We start from the raw sequence: 14595 nt of genomic DNA, 5'->3' as shown, positions 1-14595 counted from the left end.
GGGGGCGGCAAACCAACGGTTGAAATTGAATGGTGTATGAGAAAATTTATTTATTTATTTTTTTGTAGTTTCCTAAAGTGCCAACTCTTCAAATACGTGGCAATGCTTATGCTATTTTCGGCCGTAAGGTTGCCAAAGTGCCAGTGGAGCCCATTGGACATTTATCTCATTTCTTTTTTAATCTGGTACAGAATTTTCCCATTTGTAAATTAAACTAATAGCATGTTTATTTGTATCCAGAAAAAAATAATAATAATACAAAAAAAATATTAACTTTTTTTTTTTTTCGTGAAGAGAGTAGAACAATTTGACTTTCAGACATTACTTGTACAGCATCAAGAAACGTGTCTGTATACGCATTTCAAAAGCCTGCTTTAAGCAAATTCTCCCCAAAATCTCCCATTTCACTGCGCTTCAATTCCCATCAGAAATCTTTTTTTTTTTTTTTTTTTCTCTCTCTCTCACCTAATCCAATTTCAATTTCAATTTCTCTCTCTCTCTCTCAAGTTGTCAGAAACAGAGCAAAAAAACAAGTCGACAGAAACCTCGAGGAATAAAGAATCGAGCTATCGGTAGGTAAGCGAAGCAAAAAAGAGCATGAGAAAAAAAAAATAATAAATTAAGAACAAGTAGAGGAATTGAGAAGAAAAAGAATCAAAGAAAAGAAAAAATCAGAAAATATGGTGGTGGAGAACTTGCTCTGCGATGAACTCCTTCAAGAAATCTTTCTGAAACTACCACCGTCTTCGTCTTTTTCGGTTTCTTTGGTCTCCAAGCGTTGGCTCCACCTCTACCGTACATCCAAGACTTCTCTTTCTCTCCGTCTTACCCCTCACAATTCCACAATTCCTTCTCTGTCCTCCCTTCTCTCTCACTACCCTTTCCTCTCCTCCCTCTCTCTCCTCCTCCCTCCTGACCCCACCGCCGCCACCACAACCGAAGCTTTCTCCGATCAACTCCTTCTCTTAGTTTCCTCCTCCTGTTCCAAGCTTCACAGCCTCAGGTTCTTGGCTGGTCCTGTCTCTCTTTCCTCTCTGAATTCTCTCTCTGCGTCATGTACACACCTCACCTCTCTCGGTATCAACCTCTTCAGGCCTCTTTTTCTCACCTGGGTTGTGAATTTTCCTTCCTTGAAAGAATTATCAATCTGGGTATGCAACGAGGAATGTCTTCTTGACCAGGCAAACGAGGTCAACATGGGATATGGGTTGTATTCAAGAGAGGATTTTGATGCCGAATTGGGTTTGGAGAGTCTCTCTTTATCAGGAATTCGAGCCGATGATTGGGGTACTGGTTGGTTATGGAGGAGCTGCAAGAAGCTGAAGAAATTGCAACTGCGGAGCTGCGAAGGCATCGGCGATGGAGGGTCTTTTTCGTCATTTCTCAGGTGCTTGCAGGGAATTCAAGAAGTTGAGCTCAGAACCTGTAGGAGCATAGTTGATGGGGTTTTGCTCAAATTGGCTGAGAATTGCGATTCTCTCATTTCTCTGCTTGTTTATGACGGAGGCAGTAGAGAAGGTTTGCTTAGGTTCTTCAGCCAATGCCGCTGTAAATTACAAAAACTCGATCTTCGATTGCCTCTCGACCTCAACAATGACCACCTCTTGGCTGTTGCTGTGAATTTCAGAAGCCTTTCAAGTCTCCGACTTCAGAGTTGTTGCCTTGTCAGTGGTGAAGGCCTAAAGGCTTTAGGAATCGCCATGAGTTCTGGCCTTGAAGAATTGGCACTGATAAACTGCGATGTGGTTGAAAGAGAACCTGGGTTGTTGGCCACGTTAGGACAGAATTTGAGGCAGTTGAGGAAACTGGATTTGTCTTACAATGAAATGTTGCTGGATAAGGAATTCATTTCCATGCTGGTTTCTTGTAATTCTTTGGTGGATTTGAGGCTGAGAGGTTGTAAAGGACTAACGAATGCAGCTATGGTTACCATGTCTAAGAGCTGCAAGCGTTTGGAAAATGTTGATATTATGTATTGTGGTGGAATTCAAGCTGAGGCAATTGAATTGTTTGTGATGAATTCTCCCCAGCTGAGAAAAGTGCAGGTTGAGGAAAGCAAGCTGTCCGATGTTGTAAAAGCCCGGGCATCACATAAATTCATCCAAATTATTTAGCTCGAAAAGAAAAAAGTGGATAATTTAATACTTTAATAAAAAGTTTCAAATGAAACAGGTACATAATTTCACCAATTAATTTTTTTTTTTTTTCTGTTTTATGATTGTAAATGCTTCTGTTTAATGTTATGGACCAACAAAGATTGGGTCTTTTGCTCCATGTAATTTATGTGTATTAAAGTGCTTGTTTTCTTGAATAAAAATGAATACCACCGGTTAAGTTAGTCGTTGCTTTTCTCTCTGTGAATGAGAACTAAAATGAATACCTATGCTTTCTCTTCGGTATTTATGATTCACAACCATCTTTTCTGAATTTTGTTTTCAGTGTTCAAATATACGCATCATACACCTAACAGTAGACTGGATATGTGGTTCTGTTTTTGGTGATCCACAGAGTAAATGTTAGTTCAATGTTTGAGGTGCACAAGAAGGTTGTTTCCAGTAGCAAAATCTTGTTTTTAAAAGCCAACAGATAGTTTTTCAGTTCATAACCAAAGAAACAAAGGATTATACTTTTGGATGTAAAGGGGAATTGACAATTTATGACTTGTAAAGCTCTGATGCTGATTGGTCGAATGATGGAAATGTGGATTAGCATTCAGGTTTGATGCTAGTATTTTGATAAAAGATAAACCCAAAACGAAAGGGCTAAAAACAATATATATTTTCATGGACTTCTGTACAGAAAATAGAGAGAAAACCAATTAAATAAAACCAAGTCAATGTGGAGATGTGCCTGCAGAGGAAGGATGGTTATTGAGCAACCAAATCTAGTGATATACTTCCTTGGAATTTCTAGAAGAAAAACATTACCTAGTTGTGTGTTTATAAGAGAGTTATGATACTAATTAAGAACATAAAATTCTGATATTTAAACTTGGATAAATTAGTCAAGAATGGACAAAACAAACTCCAAAATTTCTGCCTCTCAACCGAACCTCGACATCCATGCGGTGCAAATACTTTATATAATTGGTTTCACTGTGACTAATTAGGAAATGTATGCTCAAAATTAGATTGTCTATGAATTTCTCTGCTTAGACATGAGACAAACTGAAAAAGGTTAAGGTTTTGGCATAACGGTCTCTTTTTTTTTTTTTTGATAAATTGGAGAGGGGGGATTTAGCATCGGGTCTTGATCCAAAGATTTGAGGATTATCGCCTGTAGTTGTCATTGGCATGTTGGTCTCTTGGAAGTTTCTTCAACAGGTAAATCAGCGGAAAGAAAACAGAGAAAAGAGTAGTATTTCATGATATTTGCTTTGATAAAACCGAAGCAAGTAAAAGAGAGAACTCTGGTAAACAGAAGTCCATGAAGAGGCAAAAATTTATTTTATTTCTTATGGATCTTTTCAGGATCATGTTTAGATTCCTTTTTGTTGGGGAGGTAGGACCAGTTCATTTATGTTCAATGACAGCTACATGAATATGAAATAAATAAAAATTATTTTCTTTCACCTTTGCTTTGCTATCTATTGATGGATCAATAGGGAATTCAATGGGATTTTTTGGTTATTTTGGTTATTTTCAAATTCAATGAAAAGGGGAAAATAATCGATTCGACTTTTTGCAGTTAAAGGCTGTTGAGCCTTTTTCCCATAACAATCTCCAAAATTGGAGTATATATAATTTTCATCTATATATTTTTCTCTTCCAACTTACAAAACTTTGTCATGTCTGCTTAAAAATAGATTATTAAATTTCTTACTGCAAAATGCTATTGGATAATCATGAAAGCTCAGCCTTTTTTGTATCTCAAACAAAAAAACGTATACCTTTGGTTGTTTATTTTAAAGCCGTTGTCTGTAACGAAATGTCTCCCTTATAACAGCACTGGTTAATTGGTTATGGTAGGACCATTAATAATGAAAATCAAGAATTCTTTGGTTATGAGAAATACTGATTCGAAATTCATTAATAAAACTGCCTTGTAGATTAACGTTCATTGACATGCACCTTATAGTCTTTCAAAAAAAAAAAAAAAGCACCTTATTGCTTTAAAATTAAATGCAACTAATTTAAATTGATGAAATTAAATAGTCATGAGAAAACTACTAAAAAAAAAAAGTCGATTTTTCAAACCAGTGGTAAGCTTATAATTACATAGAATGTTAAAAGGAAAACTTACTTATTTTTAAAATTTTTGCAGTCGCGGCCACTGCGCAAAAATGTGTTGGACGAGGCTCGGGCTTTTGTTTCAGTAACTCCAGCCCAAGCCTGCTTGCTTGCCTCTGTTTGGTCTTTTTACATAAAAGTACAACTAGTTCTGAAAAAATGGCCCAAACTTAGACTAACTTTTCTTCGCCTTTTGACCAGGTCCACATTGTTTGGTCCATACGTCTTAAAACTCCACGAAGACTGTCAAGGGGCCTAATAAAATGGAAAAAGTGGGGACCGGAAAGTCTTGGGCCTCAATATGTTTCTGTTAAAATAACCCAATTATATACATATATATATATATATATAATTTTTTTTTTAAAAAATTCAAAGATAACTAAAAAGTCAACTAGATCAATGTCCATAATTCAGAGTCTTTCATTTCTTTTAGAAAAATGCATAGGATTCCCCTTCTATAATTCATTCGGATGGTGAGGATTCAAAGCCTGTGGGACCCGTGACAATCTCAGCAGTGCAGTTTACGCGTTTTAAGAAATATGGACTAAAAAAAATTAAAAACCAAAAAAGGAATAACAATAAAATTTTTTATTTTTTAAATGAGGGATAATAATAAAATAAATAAATAAGGAACTAAGTGAAAGCCAGCCGTCAGAGCCCGCATTTCGCGGGCTCCATACTTTTGGCGCGAAACGAAGAGTCTAAAAACGTAAGCTTACGTCTTTTTTACTTCCCGCCAAAAATTTCGGGCAGCTCGGGCAGGAAATTGAAAGTTAGGTTTGGGTTATTGTGAGTGGGAGAGATTGGGGTTTGCGAAGCCAAAAAACAAAAAGGCAGCAAAGGCTTAAAACCGCGTAAAACAAAAGTCAGCTTGAAAGTAAAGAGAGAGAAGCAAAAACAAAAGGCAAATTATATGATATGAGGGAACGAAATTCGATGAAAATGGTAATGTTTTATGTGTGAACGTATGTATTGGGTGATTAGTTTTTTAACCTTATTATTCCAGAATTAGAATCTCCATTCTTCTTTGGATTCCTTCACTTTCCCATGTGTTCATGTCTCTTAAAAACCCCTCCTTTTTCTTTCATTATCGCATTGGATTCCTCTTCTTCCATTTTTTTTTTTTTTTTCCCCAAAATACCTAAATAATCCCTCTCCTATTCTCATTTAATATCAACTCCTACTCTCCTCCCCCCCCAATAATATTTATTAATCTCTCCCCACCCCTCTCTTCTGTTTACTATTTGGTCTTATAGCTCTGAAAAATTGAAAAAAGCTTTTATATATAACAAGCAATGGAAACAAGCACTATTATAATTGAATTGGACTTTTTTTTTTTTTGGGGGGGGGGGGGGGGGGGGGTTGAAATTCGGTTGCTTATTGGTCAGAAATCAGGAGTGTGTTTCACTAACTACCATGCATTCTTCTGAAATTTTGGTTAAAAACCCACATGGGTTGTTATATATATGCATTTCTTAGCTTCTTTATACGTATGCAGTACAGCAAGAGCTGTCTTTTTCATTTCTCAGCTCTCATGTGTGATGGTTGGTTGAAGTTGGGCAAGTTTGATATATCTGAGCAATTTTGCTCTTCACTGGGGGAAAGGAGGGAGATAGTAATACCTGGTGAAGGGTTATCCATCCAGACTTGCAAAATTATTCACATGGTTTCGAATGATTCTATTCTCCACTTTCTGTACTTTGAGAAGTGAAATCTTAGAAAATCTGTGCGAAAAAAAAAAAAAACTTATAGATATTTCTACTCCACCAAACAGTCTAACAGGCCACTAACCTCTCAACATGTAATCATGCTTGGTGGTTGGCAGACTAAAGATTTAGACCCTGCTGCTGAGTGCTAAGTTTTTGTTTTACTGGCTATAATAAATTTTTTGAAGAATATTGTTATGGTTCAATGGGAGTGGTGGTACCAGCAATTAAGATTCTTGATATGTCACTGAGTTTCTTAGAGTCCTACAACTAGGTTAGGACTGAAAACCTATATACCAGAAATCACATGGCTTTGCTTCTGGTTTTTTGGTTAAAATATTTGTCAAGTGAGGATTCCAAAGAGTACTATACCGTTTCAACGTCATAATTTCAGCTGCGTATGTTATCTTTTTATTAGTTCAGCTGGGCATTTACTCAAACACACCAAAAAGCAACATTTATTCCATGGGGTTCAAGTAAGAACTGAAGGGTTATTTTGTTTCTGTTTTTTAGCTTAACTATTAATCTGGCTGAGTAGGCTTGAAAATTTTGGATTGGTAGCGGAAATAAGGACAATTAGGTTGAAGTCAGTCGGAAAATGTTAAACTGGTATATTGATATCCTTGAAATAAGTGATATTTATAAATTTATTTCCCCAAATACAAACAAATAGATGAGTTACCGACAACACTATGCAGAAGTCATACGCTAGGAAATCGTCGCTTAGTCAAAACACAAAAATTCATCTCATGAACAGGTTAATGACAAGATTTGTTATTGCTTTAACGCTAGAATCCAACACAAATTCATACCTAAAGGTATTTTATTCTCGTCATTTCCTGTAGCAGACAACATAAGTAACGACAATATATACATATATATATATATATATAAGTAATTGATAATTACTAAGAGATGACATAATGGATAATTGACAGAATTTAATTAGATTTCATACAAAATATGCAACTCGGATAAGGATCATGCTAGAAGTTAATAAACGCCCAACGCTGAGGTCATATTCATTTTACATAAACAGTGAGAATTTGTATATTTCTCTTGAAAATTTTAGAACAATAGATTACTTATCTTATTGTCCCTCTTGCTCAAGGAAGATTTCACTTGACTGTAATCAAAAACTAATATACAATAATTTTTTTATGTGTCTCATATATTGCCCTAAGATTATCGATGTGGGTTGGGATACAACTATTATCTGACATGATGTGCAAATCTTGTGAAATTCAAAGAACAAATAACTAGCAACAAGGCATACTGGTAGTAGATAACAGCCATTAACTGGACTATGGTTACAGCACAAAAATCTAAATGATAGACTTTAGTAAAACCTCATGAAACTTTATTGTAGCTAAAGAGAGAGGGGAAAAAAAAAATATATATATATATATATATCCAAAAATATGCTGTTTCCAGTACGGAAACAAGAGCAAAGTCAAAAACAACATGAAGAAAAGTTTTTTCCTAAATAAATAAATAAATAATCACCATATAAATGGCATGCATTATGCTCATGTGGCATCAATAAGGTGCTCAGTGTGGCTTATCCAATTTCAAAACTATTACATTCTGACAAAAGAGGGCCTTAGTTTACACTGCCACTTTACTGTATATGCTTTCTTTAAAGAAAAATATCCTAATCCCAAGAACCCATTTGTTTAATACGCAAAGATAAACCTTAGATTATTTGGTAAACTTCCCGTTTTCACCTTTTAAAACAAATCCCTTGATCATGCAAAACGTATCCAATCTACTCCATAAACAAATTGACTGTCTCAATTATGATAAGTATGCCTCAAATCTTATCCGCAAAAAATTGAATAAACTAAAAAGGAAAAACACCTAAATATACTTGGGTGTCTTTGTCATCAAGTGCTTGAAACAATAATTTTTTTTTTTTTTTTTTTTTTGTGACAGAGCTTCAAACCCCACATAGGATTCTAGTTCATCAGTCTATTTGAGTTTTTGTCTTTTAATAATCAGATAAGCATTACGAGGAACTTGGCTTTGCCATAGAGTTTCAAGGGGCTAAGGTGGGGTCCAAAATGAGTGGGACATATTAGGAAGATTAAAGAGGGAGTAGAAGGGCATATATGAAAAAATAAAAAAGGTACCACGGCTAATAAGTGTATGAGGTATTTGTCACAGTCAATCAATTTTGTGAATCATCCGTGCAGCATCTCAGCCATGAAAAAGATATACTTTTGGTGGTTGTTAGGCTAAACTTTGTGAAGTATTTTAGCTGGAAAATTGACTCAGTTTTATGGAGGAGGCGAGTTTGAAAGTCCTATTGTGCTATGCAATTTGCATACAACGCACGTGTGCTTTGTGCGTGCGGATGTTGAAAAATACCAAACCAAAAAATATATTTTTCAAAGAGAGGAAGGAAAATTTGAAGGGGATTGTTGAGTGAGCAAACAAAAACAGAGCTCTCTGACATTATTGGCTTGAAATATCTCTGCCTCAATCGCTAATGATTTAGAGAGAGAGAGAGGGTTTTGATGAAATTTAGCAAAGGAATTTATGAGCAGAGACTGAATGATTAATGACTGGGGCAGAGCTGTGGTAAAGTGTAAATGATAGCCAAGAGACCCCCCCTCTCTGTAATGTTTACTATCATTCTCTATCCGCTAAACCAGTAGAGATAAAAACTCTGTTTGGGTCAGTAATGTTTTAATTTTAAATTTAACAATGGGGTTCAAAATAAACAGTGAAAATAAACAAATAAAACATTAAGCAGTAGAAAGAAAGACTGTTGAAACTATTAATTTTTGAGCTAAAATATAGAATATTTCATTGCATTAAATATCATATCTTTGTACATCATTCGGCTTCTCTTTTTCACTACCCACAGCTGAGAAGTAAAAGATCAACAAAGAAAGATAAATTAAAAAAAAAAATAAAAAATCACAACAAAACCTCTAAAAGAAAAATCTTAAGCCTAAACTAACTTTTTTTTTTTTTTTTTGCCTTGCTAGTTCTAATAACATTTGAGTCAGTTTGCTTTCTCAACATGGGGTATGAATACTGTTTCCAAATCAGGCGGAGTAAAGAACTCCCTTACACCATTGAAGTTGCTGCATCTTGAAGAAGTTCGGCGTTTCCTGGGTGCAGGAGGACACGTCAAAATCTCTGGTATTCTGGCTTCTTTCGCTGTTGGGGTCGTCGAACACGGCTCTTCATCACCGTCGTCTTCGCTCTCTTTCCTTGGTTTCGTATTTACCGGCTTCAAAGTTGTCCGTAGAGAAATTCCGGCGATTACCCACTTTTTATTACCTTCCGATTCCAAAACTCCATCTATTTGCGACTTCTTTGAGAATCCCATCTTTAAACCCACCAGAAAAAAAAGAACCCAAAAAAAAAGAAAAAGAAAAACTCTTTGCAGCTTGATCAACAGACCAGAACAAAGCTAGAGAAAAAGGAGGGGTTTCGAACCAAGAATCAGAACAAATTAGGAAAAAAAAAACAAAGACAAAAAAAAGATGGGTTTTTGATCTGAGAATCAGAACAAACTAAGAAAACTAGGTAGGAGAATCAAAGATTGAGAAAGAGGAGGAAGAGGAATAAGAGAAAAGGGTCTTTGTGAAGGAAGTTTTTGGGGGGCGGCTAGCTTAGAGAGAGAAAGAGAGGGAAAGAAGAGGTGGTTTGAGAAAAATAGAAAAAATAAAAAGAGGCTATTTGAAGACTTTGAATAAGGGAAAAGAGTTCCTTTTATTTTTGAATTTTTATAGGAAATAAATGAAGAAGAGTTCGGGTTAGAGTAGGAGACGTATATATATTGCTTGCTCTAAAGCCGATTTGCTTAAAGCTCAAAAAAAAAAAAAAAAAAGGAAAGCCCAAGGAATTGTCTGCCCGCAACATTACGGGCAGCCCAAACCGTGTGAAAAATCAGTTTTGGCGCCAAAACTTGTAGCTTGGTTAGCAACGGCTCTATTTCCCGCCTTTCCAGTTTTATGTGGTTTTCCGATTGTACCCTTGCGTGGCATTATTATTTTCTGTGGGACTAATGATGATATGGCAGTCAGGGGCATAATCACCGCCACATTAAACGCCGTCGTATTCGATACGGTTATCTACTCTCACTTTGTCTGGACCTCGGCCTATTTTCATCAACAAGGCCGTAATCTTATAGGAAAGGCCCATAGGAGCCCATTCATAAGACAGATGAGATACAAAAACTGTAGAGTAAAATACAAAAGAATGTTCATGATGAAGCTTTTATGAAGCTCTGGATGAAACCCTAAAAGTAAATAAATAAGTAAATGCATGTTCATGATGGAGCTTTTATGAAGCTCTAGATGAAACCCAAAAAGTAAACAAACAAAGATAAGTAATGCCAAACCCATATCCAAGAAATTTGTCTCCACTCAGAATAAGAAACTTGGATTCTTTCAGTGCACCAAAAAATTCAAGTGGAGAAAAATGAGGTGCCCCTAACAAAATCAAACAAACATGGTAGAGTGTCTTTAAAAAAAAGTTGATAATTTGATAAAGTTTTCTCACAGTTGACCCTTGACCTTTTTTTTTTTTTTTTTTATTGGTAGGATTTTACAACATACATAAAATTATGACTGTTTTCTTAGAAGAATTAATTTTCTTAAATTTTATAGAAATTCGAATTATAGATTTTTTGATTGGTATAAGGTGTTCAAAAAATTCAGAACGTTGATTGAACTACTTCTCAACAACTATAAAATATCCAAAACCCACCTTATAAGAACAAAAGGTCTCGTATGAAGCGTTAATTTTGTGGAGCATGGATGCTTGCACAAACTTTTGACTGTAGCCTATTTAATTGCGATATTAGCACATAAAATCGACTGATTATGGTTCACTGACAATGACATATAGCAATCTTTTAAATTCTTAAAGTTCATGGTTGTCAATTCTAGTGGGTTTTGCAAATCTTGGAACCAAAAAAAATAATTTCATCCATGGTAGGCGGTGCCAAAGAACCCAGCAACACCTCGTCAGCAGTCAGCACTTATCCATCCTCGGGCTGCTTTTGCTTTCCTTGGACGCTGCAGAATCATATCCCCACCGTCCATTTAACACACCAAACAGAATCACAGCCGTTAAACACGAAGATCCAATATAATACTCAGGTTGGGCCCACAGATGATGACAAATTGGAAATGAAGAGACTGAGAATAGGGGCTGTCTTTGGACAGTGCATGGTGTTGGACAATTTTCCTTTCTTGGGTAACAGCATGGCGTTGGACAATTTTCAATGGTTTGCTTACCCTTTTCACATAATCCAGGTCGTTTGGGGTCACATGCAATGCAAATGTTCGAAGGACCAAATGCAGGCAAACAGATAAGAGTGGAAGAGCTCCACTTTAGTGGCACTTTTCAGTTCCAATTGCTTAGTTGTGAAATGGTTTTGAAAACTTCTGATTTATGATTGCCTTTGGCCATGACCAATTCTTGGCTTTGCTTCCTTAAACCTAGCTTTTATCTTTTCCAATATTTGGAAAAATAATTTCAAGAAAATTGGGTCAGAGCTGAATTTTAACTGTGCAAATCTTTTAGAATATTTATATCAAAGAAAGGTTCCAAAGGAGTAGAAGAAAAGCAGATAAATACAAATCAAAGACTAACTTTTTTTCTAGTTTCATTTATACTCCTGTATAAACTGATAAACCAACCAAACCTGCAACGTCTTTCATTTTATTTTTGATAGACTTCTTGCTACCCCTAGTGTTTACATTATTTGTTGTTCTGTTATATGTATTAATATTTGTTATATGCTATTCTTATTATTCCATTTTAATTTGAAGATTATCCAAAAATATATAAACAAAATAGTAACTGTTGACGGCTTAATATCTCTCCGACTCCTCAAGTGAATTTATCAATTAATTGTCGGTTGTTCATATTATTATCTCTATCAAAGACTTTTTAAGTCCTCAAAATATTGCAACTTACCAAAATATATGCTGTCATCTTTCGGCCACCTTATTTCACTCCTAATGTCCGTTCTGGAAAATTTTTTTTTTTTTTTGGGGGGTAAAAATTCTGGATTTTTAATTTTTCATAGAATTGATTCTTAATATGAGCATTCCAATGTCATTACATTTTGCCATTGCAATACCACATTTTGGCATAGGTGCAATTTTTTTCCCTCGTCAATGGAATATTGAAAAATTTAGCAATTGTTGGTATCAAATTTAGCATCTAAATATAATTGCCAAATATTAATAGTGAATCCAACTATAATAAAATTTATGGAATCCATTTCCATTTAATATTTTTTAAAATTTAATGTTTACATTATTATAATTATATTTTTTATTTAATAAAAATAAATCTCATCATTATTTAATAATATTTATAATTTAACAATGTTATATTTTTTTTTATTATGAAAATAAACAATGTCATTCTTTAATATGCACTATTGAAAAGTCACTACTAAAGTTAACATTAGCATTGATATTAAAATAATTTTGAAATTGTGAATGGCAATGTGACATTTAGGCGATGCTCTAAATCCTACAGGCTACAGACCAAAACCCGCCGTATCAGAACAAGCGGCCTCGTACGATGACGAATTATACTTGTGGAGCATGGAATGCTTGCGCATAATGAAACAGTCATCAGACTCACTCCACACGAGGTGGGGTCTTTTTACACCCCCAAATAAAAAAAATAAAAAAAAAAGAAGTTGGGGTCCAATTGACTGCTAGCCATCTACTGAGAAATGAATTTTAAATTAAAGCTGAGATGGTGCCACGTAAGTTGTCAATTATAATTTCTTAGATCAATTGTCGATTCTTTTAGGCCTTACAGTCTTGAACCCACAAAAATTTTTCATCCGTAGGAGGCAGTGCCAAGGGGCCCCAGCAAATGCACTTCATCTCCATCCTAGGGAGCTACTATTTCTTTCCCTTGGATGGTGCAGAATCAAATCCCAACCGCCCATTTAACAAATTAAATAGAATGGCAGCCGTTGATCATGGAAATCTAATATAATACTGAGGTTGGGCCAACAGATGATGGCTTATACCTGGAACAAAATTTAATGAGAGAGCAGTGGCGATTAATGAATTGGGATTTACCCCCCAAAAGGAAAAAAAAAAAAAATGGATTAAAAGGAATGACGGTAGGGGCTATGTATATTTGGATAGTGATGTTAGACAATGGTTATGGGTTGCTTCACCTTATGACCGTATCCAGGTCATTTGGCGTCACATGCAATGCAAAGGTCTGAAGGAGCAAAAGCAGACAAAGAGATAGGGAGGAGCAGCTCCATTTTAGTGGAACCTTTCAGTTTCAATTGCTTTAGTTGTGAATGGTTTTGAAAATTTCTGATTTATGACTGACCTTAGATTTGACCATTTCTTGGCTTTGCTTCCTTAAACCTAGCTCTTATCTTTTCTAATACTTGGGAAAAAGATTTCAACGAAATTGGTTCGGAGTTAAATTTTAACTGTTACAAATATTTGAGAATTTTTTCTTCAAAGAAAGGTTCCAATAGAGTAGAAGAAAAGCAGATAAATACAAACCAGAGACTACCTTATTTTTTATTTTTGTTTTTTTAATTATTGCTCCTAACTAAACTGTTAAACCAACCAAACCTACAATGCCTTGGAATTAAGAAAAATTCAGAACTTGGAAGGAATTAAAGAAAACAATAATAATATTGACACATTTTGTCACATTATTTGATGAATAATTTGTGTTTCTATCATTATCAGCTTGAAATTATTTTTCATAGTTTGCCAACATTGGCAAAGAAAAGGAATAATATACCAAGTGGCAAAAATAGACCGCATTTGTATATGAATTCCTTTGATTATTAAATCCTTATTAGCAAGAAAATCAAATATATGCTGCATGCTTTTCTCGACAACCAATGAAAAATAATTAAACCAAGACAATTCCATGTTAAACTCCCTTCTTTTATGTTGCTTTTATGATTTTTTTTCAATTAATTGGAAAAAGGAGAACCAAGTTGCAGCAGCCACGCATGGGCGGCATAGAAGAACAAAATTTTCTTGCTTGGTCGGTTTTGAAAAAGATTGTTGTCCCGTAAAGCTGTACTATTTTGCTAAATTGCGTTACATAAGCTTATCACTAGGATGGCTGATTATCTTTATACCTTTTACTAACAACAAAGAAGTTTTGGAAGTATATACACAACCATTAAGTATACTATCTGACCTGAAGTTCTGAACATCATTTTTATTACGACTTTTATTACTTTTTTCCACTTGGACGGCGTACCTGATGACTGATGACGTGTCAATCCAAACTGAATTATTTTGGCCGATGAATGATCCAACCTGGACATGTCAAAACCAGGGTCCACATCAGCATTTATTCTCTTTTGAATGTCCTCAAGTCAAATTGGTCCCGCGCACGTACCACAAGGAAATGAATTAGCGATAGATAAAAGCATGGCCCATGCAATGCTTTGCCAAACAAAATTGGCTTTCTATACGGAAAACTATGTTTCTATTAAAAAAGAAAATTTTATTGAGTAGTGGATTGTGAATAATTTTATTATTCATCAAAGTTTAGTTTTATATATATATATATAATAGAATAGAATAGGATAAACATGTTAAATTGCTACTTATATCAAAAATTTTAATTATAAAAATATAAATTTTATTATATATACATATATATATCAA

General features: G+C 34.9%; 2 protein-coding genes across 2 annotated transcripts; one reads left to right on the top strand and one right to left on the bottom strand.

Annotated features, from left to right (window-relative positions):
• The first annotated feature begins 375 nt into the window (after positions 1–375).
• LOC107415467 (F-box/LRR-repeat protein 4) lies at positions 376–2338 on the top strand. The gene has a single exon (XM_016023801.4). It carries the CDS (start codon positions 681–683, stop codon positions 2112–2114), a length of 1434 nt encoding a protein of 477 aa, XP_015879287.3. The 5' UTR covers positions 376–680; the 3' UTR covers positions 2115–2338.
• A 6370-nt stretch (positions 2339–8708) lies between these two features.
• Positions 8709–9690, bottom strand: LOC107415459 (cyclin-dependent protein kinase inhibitor SMR6). Its single transcript, XM_016023793.3, has one exon. The coding sequence runs from the start codon at positions 9276–9278 to the stop codon at positions 8949–8951; it is 330 nt and encodes a 109-aa protein (XP_015879279.2). The 5' UTR covers positions 9279–9690; the 3' UTR covers positions 8709–8948.
• Positions 9691–14595: the final 4905 nt, after the last annotated feature.

This window comes from Ziziphus jujuba, chromosome 4, assembly GCF_031755915.1.
Source record: "Ziziphus jujuba cultivar Dongzao chromosome 4, ASM3175591v1".
Classification (NCBI taxonomy): Eukaryota; Viridiplantae; Streptophyta; class Magnoliopsida; order Rosales; family Rhamnaceae; genus Ziziphus; species Ziziphus jujuba.
The sequence above is the reverse complement of the archived record's forward strand: the minus strand, read 5'-3'. Positions and strand labels throughout refer to the sequence as shown.

Excerpts from the sequence above, each read along its gene's own strand:
- LOC107415467 (XM_016023801.4), top strand. The coding sequence starts at position 681 with ATGGTGGTGGAGAACTTGCTCTGCGATGAACTCCTTCAAGAAATCTTT.
- LOC107415459 (XM_016023793.3), bottom strand. The coding sequence starts at position 9,278 with ATGGGATTCTCAAAGAAGTCGCAAATAGATGGAGTTTTGGAATCGGAA.